The sequence below is a fragment of the Coregonus lavaretus genome, assembly GCF_964263955.1.
Source record: "Coregonus lavaretus genome assembly, chromosome: 10".
Classification (NCBI taxonomy): Eukaryota; Metazoa; Chordata; class Actinopteri; order Salmoniformes; family Salmonidae; genus Coregonus; species Coregonus lavaretus.
Window position 1 is genome coordinate 11,650,679 of NC_139997.1, and position 13,141 is coordinate 11,663,819.

Below are 13,141 nucleotides of genomic sequence, written 5' to 3' on the forward strand. Positions count from 1 at the left end.
TTGGATACTAGAAGTGCTCCTGAGTAGAATGGACCCTTTGACCATTAAGCCTCGAAATAATAAGAAATAAATCGCATGTAAATACTTTTAATTATTATTTGTATGAGAACTAGTATAAAATATATCTATAATGGTGCACATTTTCAATAATCTTCGCCCTAATTATTCATTTACAAAGCATACGGGACGGAAGTCATATTCTGAAATATTTTTTATTTTTTAAATCCGTGACCCGGAAGTACTTAGTTATTCTTGGCTTCTTCACAGTGGTCTAGCTACCTACGTGTATTTCGGGAATATCTTTTGCCCCCTATAATCGTCCAATGATGACTAAATTACAATATCTGAATGTGTATCTAACTGAGCGTTTGATGCAAGCTGCCGAGGAGATACTTGGAGTGGTCGGAGACACGATTTCCGAATACCAGGAAGAAATAGCCCGGACGAAGAGAGAGAACCAATACCTGAAACGACACTTGATCACACCGGTTTTACCTGGTATGTAGTTAGCAAGACTACTGTACTTTCTTCTCATTTACACGAATTATCTAAATAGCTAGAAACGTGTTACATTGTATTCTACAGTATTTGACTCTGTAGGGCAGAGATGGACGGTGAAACCCTAACCTAATGTAGCAGGCGTAAAAAGACGCCTGAGCGGAGTCCCAACATTAGATTTTTCCGGAGAATCTGAAGTTTGGTTGAAAATACTGTATCCCTGACAACCGGAATCATCAGCTGCCCATCAACCCCGCGGAGAGTTTCGACTCCCACACCACCCCTCGCTCCTACTAACTCGTTCGGAGGACCCTCCGTTGTCACGTGTTGCTGACGAAACTCCGAGGGTGACTAGGGGATCAATAAACCCATCAACTTCGGGGCACACTAGTGACTTGAATGATGCAGTTCATGTTCCACTTTTAATAAAAGAGAATGAAATTCAAATTAACAAGATATACTTTATTTATTTTACCTTTATTTTAACAGAGAGGCCCATTGAGACCAAGGTCTCTTTTGCAAGGGCGCCCTGCATCTTACAATTACACAACAAATCACACAGGAAATACTGCAGAAATTTAAATACAAAGAGAATACCCAAAAATATATAAACCTCAGTAACAGTTAAACATTACATTTGGGAGGTATTTCATCTTTTACATGTGTCAAGTCTTGAAATCAGACAAACAAATGCATGTCACATATAATTAGGCACACCTCTCCATTCTTTTTTGTGAAATTGAAATAAGATCTATCTGCGGACTGTAGTAACTACACGCCGTGCCCACTGCCATTGAGGGTACTTGTAACATTAAGACGCTCATTAGCATTACGTCACTACATGCCACTCCCTCGAGCATTACGTCACTACATGCACACTAGCTAGCTAGCACACTAGGTAGCTTGTGCATACTAGCTAGCTAGATAGTACACGCTAGGTAGCTAGCCCGCAGATAGATATTATTGGAATTTCTCTAGCTAGCTAGATGGTACACACTAGGTAGCTAGCTAGTACACGCTAGCTTGCACGCTAGCTACACTTTATATACAAAAGTATGTGGACACCCCTTCAAATTAGTGGATTCGGCTATTTCAGCCACACCCGTTGCTGACAGGTGTATAAAATCGAGCACACAGCCATGCAATCTCCATAGACAAACATTGGCAGTAAAATGGCCTTACTGAAGAGATCGGTGAGGAAGAACTTGACTGGCCTGCACAGAGCCCTGACCTCAACCCCACCGAACACCTTTGGGATTAATTGGAATGCCGACTGCAAGCCAGGCCTAATACACAACATCAGTGCCCAACCTCACTAATGCTCTTGTGGCTGAATGGAGGCAAGTCCCGCAGCAATGTTCCAACATCTAGTGGAAAGCCTTCCCAGAAGTAGTGGAGGCTGTTATAGCAGCAAAGGGGGGACCAAGTACATATTAATGCCCATGATTTTGGAATGAGATTTTTGACGAGCAGGTGTCCACATACTTTTGGTCATGTAGTGTAGCTTGTACACACTAGCTAGCTAGTGGGCATAGGCGGCGCATCCATTGGGCTAAAGTAGCCTAAATTGAATTACATTTCCAAAATTAATTAGTCTATTCCAGCCTATACAGAAAATAAAGAAAATCATTCAAAATAGGCTACTACACCAGAAAGCATGTTTTGGCCCCAGAGGATATTTTTTATTTTTTTATTTAACCTTTATTTAACCAGGTGGGCCAGTTGAGAACAAGTTCTCATTTACAACTGCGACCTGGCCAAGATAAAGGAAAGCAGTGCGATAAAAACAACAACAACACAGAGTTACACATGGGATAAACAAAAGGTACAGTCAATAACACAATAGAAAATCTATATACAGTGTGTGCGAATGTAGAAAGTTATGGAGGTATGGCAATAAATAGGCCATAGTGCAAAATAATTACAATTTAGTATTAACACTGGAATGATAGATGTGCAGAAGATGATGTGCAAATAGAGATACTGGGGTGCAAATGAGCAAAATAAATAACAATATGGGGATGAGATAGTTGGGTGGGCTAATTACAGATGGGCTGTGTACAGGTGCAGTGATCGGTAAGCTGCTCTGACAAATGATGCTTAAAGTTAGTGAGGGAGATAAGTCTCCAGCTTCAGAGATTTTTGCAGTTCGTTCCAGTCATTGGCAGCAGAGAACTGGAAGGAATGGCGGCCAAAGGAGGTGTTGGCTTTGGGGATGACCAGTGAGATATACCTGCTGGAGCGCATACTACGGGTGGGTGTTGCTATGGTGACCAATGAGCTAAGATAAGGCGGGGATTTGCCTAGCAGTGATTTATAGATGACCTGGAGCCAGTGGGTTTGGCGACGAATATGTAGTGAGGGCCAGCCAACGAGAGCGTACAGGTCACAATGGTGGGTAGTATAGGGGGCTTTGGTGACATAATTAGCTTCATAAAAAAATAAATAAGCTGTGGATTGTTTTAAATCACATTGCCTACAATCGGAAGGGCCCCCAATTTGGGCAGCGTGTGCGGCAAATACCAAATAGATGATTGTTGAGTTGCGACTGTCAGTAAAAAGTAGAAAAGTCAAGCTAGGCATATCACAATATTTCAAAATTCAATCGTGGGAAAACAGTTTGGAAAACAAATGGCTATTGCTGTAAAGAGAAGACAATGAAAATACTCTAATCTATCTTTCAGTTGTCAAAATTCGGAACTTAATTGAGCGAACAGTATAGCCTATCTTATTGGCCCCAACGGAGAGCATCTGCAATATCCCCGGTGAATTCGCAGATTCACTCTTTAACATTGTTGCGTCAGTGCCACTTCAACTTGTATTTTCGGACAATAATCTCCTCCTCCTATTACTATTCATCTGTTTATCAGTGTCAGCAGAGTAGGCTACCTTGTAATTTTAGTAAAAATATTCTGCTAATGTCTGCAGCATATAAAGTGTAGTAGACGCTATATACAGTGAGGGAAAAAAGTATTTGATCCCCAGCTGATTTTGTACGTTTGCCCACTGACAAAGACATGATCAGTCTATAATTTTAATGGTAGGTTTATTTGAACAAAAAAATCCAGAAAAACGCATGTCAAAAATGTTATAAATTGATTTGCATTTTAAGGAGGGAAATTAGTATTTGACCCCCTCTCAATCAGAAAGATTTCTGGCTCCCGGGTGTCTTTTATACAGGTAACGAGCTGAGATTAGGAGCACACTCTTAAAGGGAGTTCTCCTAATCTCAGTTTGTTACCTGTATAAAAGACACCTGTCCACAGAAGCAATCAATCAGATTCCAAACTCCACCATGGCCAAGACCAAAGAGCTCTCCAAGAATGTCAGGGACAAGATTGTAGACCTACACAAGGCTGGAATGGGCTACAAGACCATCGCCAAGCAGCTTGGTGAGAAGGTGACAACAGTTGGTGCGATTATTCGCAAATGGAAGAAACACAAAAGAACTGTCAATCTCCCTCGGCCTGGGGCTCCATGCAAGATCTCACCTCGTGGAGTTGCAATGATCATGAGAATGGTGAGGAATCAGCCCAGAACTACACGGGAGGATCTTGTCAATGATCTCAAGGCAGCTGGGACCATAGTCACCAAGAAAACAATTGGTAACACACTACGCCGTGAAGGACTGAAATCCTGCAGCACCCGCAAGGTCCCCCTGCTCAAGAAAGCACATACAGTGGGGAAAAAAAGTATTTAGTCAGCCACCAATTGTGCAAGTTCTCCCTCTTAAAAAGATGAGAGAGGCCTGTAATTTTCATCATAGGTACACATCAACTATGACAGACAAAATGAGATAGAAAAATCCAGAAAATCACATTGTAGGATTTTTAATGAATTTATTTGCAAATTATGGTGGAAAATAAGTATTTGGTCAATAACAAAAGTTTCTCAGTACTTTGTTATATACCCTTTGTTGGCAATGACACAGGTCAAACGTTTTCTGTAAGTCTTCACAAGGTTTTCACACACTGTTGCTGGTATTTTGGCCCATTCCTCCATGCAGATCTCCTCTAGAGCAGTGATGTTTTGGGGCTGTCGCTGGGCAACACAGACTTTCAACTCCCTCCAAAGATTTTCTATGGGGTTGAGATATGGAGACTGGCTAGGCCACTCCAGGACCTTGAAATGCTTCTTACGAAGCCACTCCTTCGTTGCCTGGGCAGTGTGTTTGGGATCATTGTCATGCTGAAAGACCCAGCCACGTTTCATCTTCAATGCCCTTGCTGATGGAAGGAGGTTTTCACTCAAAATCTCACGATACATGGCCCCATTCATTCTTTCCTTTACATGGATCAGTCGTCCTGGTCCCTTTGCAGAAAAACAGCCCCAAAGCATGATGTTTCCACCCCCATGCTTCACAGTAGGTATGGTGTTCTTTGGATGCAACTCAGCATTCTTTGTCCTCCAAACACAACGAGTTGAGTTTTTACCAAAAAGTTATATTTTGGTTTCATCTGACCATATGACATTCTCCCAATCCTCTTCTGGATCATCCAAATGCACTCTAGCAAACTTCAGACGGGCCTGGACATGTACTGGCTTAAGCAGGGGGACACGTCTGGCACTGCAGGATTTGAGTCCCTGGCGGCGTGGTGTGTTACTGATGGTAGGCTTTGTTACTTTGGTCCCAGCTCTCTGCAGGTCATTCACTAGGTCCCCCTGTGTGGTTCTGGGATTTTTGCTCACCGTTCTTGTGATCATTTTGACCCCACGGGGTGAGATCTTGCGTGGAGCCCCAGATCGAGGGAGATTATCAGTGGTCTTGTATGTCTTCCATTTCCTAATAATTGCTCCCACAGTTGATTTCTTCAAACCAAGCTGCTTACCTATTGCAGATTCAGTCTTCCCAGCCTGGTGCAAGTCTACAATTTTGTTTCTGGTGTCCTTTGACAGCTCTTTGGTCTTGGCCATAGTGGAGTTTGGAGTGTGACTGTTTGAGGTTGTGGACAGGTGTCTTTTATACTGATAACAAGTTCAAACAGGTGCCATTAATACAGGTAACGAGTGGAGGACAGAGGAGCCTCTTAAAGAAGAAGTTACAGGTCTGTGAGAGCCAGAAATCTTGCTTATTTGTAGGTGACCAAATAGTTATTTTCCACCATAATTTGCAAATAAATTCATAAAAAATCCTACAATGTGATTTTCTGGAATTTTTTTCCTCAATTTCTCTGTCATAGTTGACATGTACCTATGATGAAAATTACAGGCCTCTCTCATCTTTTTAAGTGGGAGAACTTGCACAATTGGTGGCTGACTAAATACTTTTTTCCCCACTGTATACAGGCCCGTCTGAAGTTTGCCAATGAACATCTGAATGATTCAGAGGAGAACTGGGTGAAAGTGTTGTGGTCAGATGAGACCAAAATCGAGCTCTTTGGCATCAACTCAACTCGCCGTGTTTGGAGGAGGAGGAATGCTGCCTATGACCCCAAGAACACCATCCTCACCGACAAACATGGAGGTGGAAACATTATGCTTTGCAGGTGTTTTTCTGCTAAGGGGACAGGACAACTTCACCGCATCAAAGGGACGATGGACGGGGCCATGTACCATCAAATCTTGGGTGAGAACCTCCTTCCCTCAGCCAGGGCATTGAAAATGGGTCGTGGATGGGTATTACACCATGACAATGACCCAAAACACACGGCCAAGGCAACAAAGGAGTGGCTCAAGAAGAAGCACATTAAGGTCCTGGAGTGGCCTAGCCAGTCTCCAGACCTTAATCCCATAGAAAATCTGTGGAGGGAGCTGAAGGTTCGAGTTGCCAAACGTCAGGCTCGAAACCTTAATGACTTGGAGAAGATCTGCAAAGAGGAGTGGGACAAAATCCCTCCTGAGATGTGTGCAAACCTGGTGGCCAACTACAAGAAACGTCTGACCTCTGTGATTGCCAGCAAGGGTTTTGCCACCTAGTACTAAGTCATGTTTTGCAGAGGGGTCAAATACTTATTTCCCTCATTAAAATGCAAATCAATGTATAACATTTTTGAAATGCATTTTTCTGGATTTTGTTGTTGTTATTCTGTCTCTCACTGTTCAAATAAACCTACCATAAAAATTATAGACTGATCATGTCTTTGTCAGTGGGCAAACGTACAAAATCAGCAGGGGATCAAATACTTTTTTCCCTCACTGTAACATTCCCAAAACAAGCTAGCTAACGCAATGGTGGTCTTGTCAATCAAGCGTCAACAGCTGTCATTACTTTCATTGACATCAATTATTTTCTTATATCCTCCAGCTCCTCAGCCCATTCTCTCTTGTGTCTCGGAGCAGCAAACTCCCCCTGAGCAACATCACTGTGAGCAGGAGTGGAGCCCCAGTCTGGGGCAGAGGGACCCAGAGCCCACACAGATTAAACAGGAACAGGGTGAACTCAGGACCCGTCAGGAGGAAGAGCAGATTCAAGGGCCGAAGGCTGATACCAAAGAAGACTCCATAACCATTCCTCCCTGTGTGAAAAGTGACTGTGATCAGGAGCCACCTCAGCCCACACATCTTCCCCAAACTGTGGAGAACAGAGAGAGGGACTCTCTACTGACCAACACAACTGGACAGATCAAAACAGAACCTGATGGAGAGGGCTATGGAGTATCACTATCAGAACCAACCAGTGACTCCCATCAGTCTCATCCCCTCTCTGCAGTAAATCCAGACTGTTCTAGAACACAGAGTGAGAACGCTGAAAGTGTTCCTGATGTTCCGAGAGATCTAGAAAGGAGACCAGAGGAGGACACACAGACACACTCATGTACTCAGTGTGGTGCCGTGTTCTGTGAGCTATCCCAACTGGAGGCACACATGCTAGCCCACACTGTACCACACAGTGGTGACACTAGTCACAGGCAAATCCTCTGCACAGTCTGTTGGAAGTCATTCACCTCTACCAGTTACCTCAAGGTCCACCTTTGTTCTCACAATAAGGAGAAGCCCTTCCACTGTGATGTGTGTGGCAAGAGTTTCAGGTACTCAGGCAGGTTCAGGGAGCACCAACGCATCCACACAGGAGAGAGACCGTACCGCTGCCATGTGTGTGGTAAACGCTTCAACCGGTCTACCCATCTGAAAACCCACCTGAGGGTCCACACGGGGGAGAAACCCTACTCTTGTCCTGTCTGTGGGAAAGGGTTCAGTCAGTCCAGTCAGATTAAGGGACACCTCAGAACTCACACCCGAGGAAGGTAGAAGATGCCTTGGAGTGGAAAGAGCCCATGAGGGGATGGACAGAGCCTTCTGTTCTCAGTGCCCAGCGTTTGGAAAGAGAAAGAGATAAAGGCATTCCTTCTCTTCAATGCTACTATTTCTACATTCACTACATGGCAAAAGTATGTGGACACCGCTTCAAATTAGTGGATTCGGCTATTTCAGCCACACCCGTTGCTGACAGGTGTATAAAATTGAGCACACCGCCATGCAATCTCCATAGACAAACATTGGCAGTAGAATTGCCCGTACTGAAGAGGTCAGTGACTTTCAACGTGGCACCATCATAGGATGCCACCTTTCCAACAAGTCAGTTCGTCAAATTTCTTCCCTGCTAGAGCTGCCCCAGTGAACTGTAAGTGCTGTTATTGTGAAATGGAAACGTCTAGGAGCAACAATGGCACAGCCGCGATGTGGTAGGCCACACAAACTCACAGAACGGGACCGCCAAGTGCTGAAGCGCGTAGTGCGTACAAAGCGCCTGTCCTCGGTTGCAACACTCACTGCCGAGTTCCAAACTGCCTCTGGAAGCAACGTCAGCACAAGAACTGTTCGTCAGGAGCTTCATGAAATGGGTTTCCATGACCGAGCAGCTGGAGTAGTGTAAAGCTCGCCGCCATTGGACTCTAGAGCAGTGGAAACGCGTTCTCTGGAAATCTTAACTCTACAGCTTACAATGACATTCTAGACGATTCTGTGCTTCCAACTTTGTGGCAACAGTTTGGGGAAGGCCCTTTCCTGTTTCAGCATGACAATGCCCCTGTGCACAAAGCGAGGTCCATACAGAAATGGTTTGTCGAGGTCAGTGTGGAAGAACTTGACTGGCCTGCACAGAGCCCTGACCTCAACCCCATCGAACACCTTTGGGTTGAATTGGAACGCCGACAGCAAGCCAGGCCTAATCGCCCAACATCAGTGCCCGACCTCACTAATGCTCTTGTGGCTGAATGGAAGCCAGTCCCCGCAGCAATGTTCCAACATCTAGTGGAAAGCGTTCCCAGAAGAGTGGAGGCTGTTATAGCATCAAAGGGGGGACCAACTCCATATTAATGCCCATGATTTTGGAATGAGATGTTCGACGAGCAGTTTCCCACATACCATGTAGTGTATTATTGTAACACTAGAGGACTATAGAATGTGTTATGTTTTGCAGATTATAACTGAGGCACATCATGTCTGAATTGATTTGAGAGAGTTTCTGAATAACATGCTATGAAAAGACTTGACTTGAACGCATCCCCTCATGTATCACTAGGTTACACTAACTATGTTGGAGAGAAATATAATGTTAATATAGGTTAGATTAGCAATTTTTTCTTCTTGATGATTTTCAATTGGAGCTGGCTGGTCTCCTAGCAAACAAACTAACTCTGTCATATTGATTAATGTCTGTTTCTGAAGAGAAAAAAACTTGGATCAGGTCAATGTTAGCTAGAGTGGCCACTGGCACTATTGTTACATACAACCCATCCTCACCAATGTTGTTATAAAACCACGTTTGAACACTAGATGGCATATGCTTGAATTATTTCTCATCCACAAAGGTGTTACAAAGTTCAATATTATTGCCCTCACAGGTTGCCAAGCAACATAGCCTAAAATCCAGAAACCGAGCTATTGGTAATTTCTTAAATGTTTTATATATATATATATATATATTTATTTTTTTAACAAACAGCCTGAATTAAAAATGGATTATATATATTTTTTTTTCTCACACAATCAACACACAATACCCCATAATGACAAATTGAAAACATGTTTTGACATTTTTGCAAACGTCTCAAATACTCTGAACGATACTTTGTAGCAGCACCTTTGGCAGCAATTACAGCTGTGAGTCTCTATCAACTTTCCACACCTGGATTGTGCAGCAATTGGTTGTTGATCATTGCTAGACAACCATTTTCAGGTCTTGCCATATATTTTCAAGTACAGTGCATTTGGAAAGTATTCACACCCCTTCACTTTTCCAAAATTGTGTTACATTACAGCCTTATTCTAAAATTTATGAAATTGTTTTTCCCCCTCGTCAATCTACACACAATACCCCATAATGACAAAGCAAAAACAGGTTTTTAGAAATGTTTGCAAATGTATACAAAATAAAACTCTTCTCTTCTTGGGTATGACGCTACAAGCTTGGCACACCTGTATTTGGAAAGTTTCTCCCATTCTTCTCTGCAGATCCTCTCAAGCTCTGTCAGGTTGGATGGGGAGCGTCACTGCACAGCTATTTCCAGGTCTCTCCAGAGATGTTAGATCGGGTTCAAGTCCGGGCTCTAGCTGGGCCACTCAAGGACATTCAGAGACTTGTCCCGAAGCCATTCCTGTGTTATCTTGGCTGTGTGCTTAGGGTCGTTGTCCTGTTGGAAGCTGAACCTTCGCCCCAGTCTGAGGTTCTGAGTGCTCTGGAGCATGTTTTCATCAAGGATCTTGCCAAGCAAGTTAATCTTTCCCTTGATCCTGACTAGTCTCCCAGTCCCTGCATCTGAAAAACATCCCCACAGCATGATGCTGCCACCACCATGCTTCAGACGTGGTTTTCCTCCAGACGTGACGCTTGGAATTCAGGCCAAAGTGTTCAATCTTGGTTTCATCAGACCAGAGAATCTTGTTTCTCATGTTCTGAGAGTCCTTTAGGTGCCTTTTGGCAAACTCCAAGCGGGCTGTCATGTGCCTTTTACTGAGGAGTGGCTTCCGTATGGCCACTCTACCATAAAGGCCTGATTGGTGGAGTGCTGCAGAGATGGTTGTCCTTCTGGAAGGTTCTCCCATCTCCACAGAGGAACTCTGGAGCTCTCTCAGAGTGACCATTGGGTTCTTGGTCACCTCCCTGACCAAGTCCCTTCTCCCCTGATTGCTCAGTTTGGCCAAGCGGCCAGCTCTAGGAAGAGTCTTGGTGGTTCCAAACTTCTTCCATTTAAGAATGATGGAGGCCACTGGGTTCTTGGGGACCTTCAATGCTGCAGAAATTTTTTGGTACCCTTCCCCGGATCTGTGCCTAGACACAATCCTGTCTCGGAGCTCTACGGACAATTCCTTCGACCTCATGGCTTGGTTTTTGCTCTGACATGCACTGTCAACTGTGGGACCTTCTATAGATAGGTGTGTGCCTTTCCAAATCATGTCCAATCAATTGAATTTACCACAGATGGACTCCAATCAAGTTGTAGAAACATCTCAAGGATGATCAATGGAAACAGGATGTACCTGAGCTCAATTTTGAGTCTCATAGCAAAGGGTCTGAATACTTGTGTAAATAAGGTATTTCTGTTTTTGTCTAGGTACAGATCTGGGGAAGGGTACCAACAAATATCTGCAGCATTGAAGGTGCCCAAGAAGCCCATAACAATAAGTATTTGACCCCCTCTCAATCAGAAATATTTCTGGCTCCCAGGTGTCTTTTATACAGGTAACGAGCTGAGATTAGGAGCACACTCTTAAAGGTAGTGCTCCTAATCTCAGCTTGTTACCTGTATAAAAGACACCTGTCCACAGAAGCAATCAATCAATCAGATTCCAAACTCTCCACCATGGCCAAGACCAAAGAGCTCTCCAAGGATGTCAGGGACAAGATTGTAGACCTACACAAGGCTGGAATGGGCTACAAGACCATCGCCAAGCATCTTGGTGAGAAGGTGACAACAGTTGGTGCGATTATTTGCAAATGGAAGAAACACAAAATAACTGTCAATCTCCCTCGGCCTGGGGCTCCATGCAAGATCTCACCTCGTGGAGTTGCAATGATCATGAGAACGGTGAGGAATCATCACAGAACTACACGGGAGTATCTTGTCAATGATCTCAAGGCAGCTGGGACCATAGTCACCAAGAAAACAATTGGTAACACTACGCCGTGAAGGACTGAAATCCTGCAGCGCCCGCAAGGTCCCCCTGCTCAAGAAAGCACATATACAGGCCCGTCTGAAGTTTGCCAATGAACATCTGAATGATTCAGAGGAGAACTGGGTGAAAGTGTTGTGGTCAGATGAGACCAAAATCGAGCTCTTTGGCATCAACTCAACTCGCCGTGTTTGGAGGAGGAGGAATGCTGCCTATGACCCCAAGAACACCATCCCCACCGTCAAACATGGAGGTGGAAACATTATGCTTTGGGGGTGTTTTTCTGCTAAGGGGACAGGACAACTTCACCGCATCAAAGGGACGATGGACGGGGCCATGTACCGTCAAATCTTCGGTGAGAACCTCCTTCCCTCAGCCAGGGCATTGAAAATGGGTCGTGGATGGGTATTCCAGCATGACAATGACCCAAAACACACGGCCAAGGCAACAAAGGAGTGGCTCAAGAAGAAGCACATTAAGGTCGTGGAGTGGCCTAGCCAGTCTCCAGACCTTAATCCCATTGAAAATCTGTGGAGGGAGCTGAAGGTTCGAGTTGCCAAACGTCAGGCTCGAAACCTTAATGACTTGGAGAAGATCTGCAAAGAGGAGTGGGACAAAATCCCTCCTGAGATGTGTGCAAACCTGGTGGCCAACTACAAGAAACGTCTGACCTCTGTGATTGCCAGCAAGGGTTTTGCCACCTAGTACTAAGTCATGTTTTGCAGAGGGGTCAAATACTTATTTCCCTCATTAAAATGCAAATCAATGTATAACATTTTTGACATGCGTTTTTCTGGATTTTGTTGTTGTTATTCTGTCTCTCACTGATCAAATAAACCTACCATTAAAATTATAGACTGATCATGTCTTTGTCAGTGGGCAAACGTACAAAATCAGCAGGGGATCAAATACTTTTTTTCCCTCACTGTACTTTTGTTTCAAAGTAGATTTGTTTCAGACTACCAAGAATCACTCTGTGTGACCCTGATTTAGCCCACTCTAGTACAAGGTTAAGTCAAAACTGTAAGTCGGCCACTCAGGAATATTCACTGTCTTCTTGGTAAGCAACTCCAGCGTAGATTTGGCCTTGTGTTTTAGGTTATTGTCCTGCTGAAAGGTGAATTCATCTCCCAGTGTCTGGTGGAAAGCAGACTGAACCATGATTTTGCCTGTGCTTAGGTCCATTCTGTTTATTTTTTGTCCTGAAAAACTCAGCAGTCCTTGGTGATTAAAAGCATACCCCTAACATGATGCAGCCACCAGTATGCTTGAAAATATGGAGAGTGGTAATCAGTAATCAGTGTTGAATTGGATTTGCCCCAAACATAACACTTTGTATTCAGGACAAAAAGTTAACTGCTTTGCCAAAAATTATTTGCAATATTACTTTAGTGCCTTGTTCCAAACGCATGTTTTGGAATATTTTTATTCTGTACAGACTTTCTTCCTTTCACTCTGTCAATTAGGTTAATATTGTGGAGTAACTACAATGTTGTTGATCCATCCTCAGTTTTCTCCTATCACAGCCATTAAACTCTGTAACTGTTTTAAAGTCACCATTGGCCTCATGGTGAAATCCCTGAGAGGTTTC

The 13,141-nt window shown here is 43.9% G+C and overlaps 1 protein-coding gene across 2 annotated transcripts; it reads left to right on the top strand.

The window, feature by feature from the left end:
* The first annotated feature begins 266 nt into the window (after positions 1-266).
* On the top strand, positions 267-9,205 carry LOC311135679 (uncharacterized protein). Of its 2 annotated transcripts, none has more exons than XR_014613805.1 (2): positions 267-498; positions 586-939. XR_014613805.1 is itself a non-coding variant. In XM_084169702.1 (2 exons), the coding sequence occupies exons 1-2, from the start codon at positions 324-326 to the stop codon at positions 7,684-7,686; spliced, it is 1,119 nt and encodes a 372-aa protein (XP_084025828.1). In that variant the 5' UTR covers positions 267-323; the 3' UTR covers positions 7,687-9,205. The 2 variants fall into 2 exon arrangements, 1 of the variants encoding a protein (XP_084025828.1); XM_084169702.1 differs by lacking the exon at positions 586-939 and adding an exon at positions 6,743-9,205.
* The last annotated feature ends 3,936 nt before the right edge of the window (positions 9,206-13,141 follow it).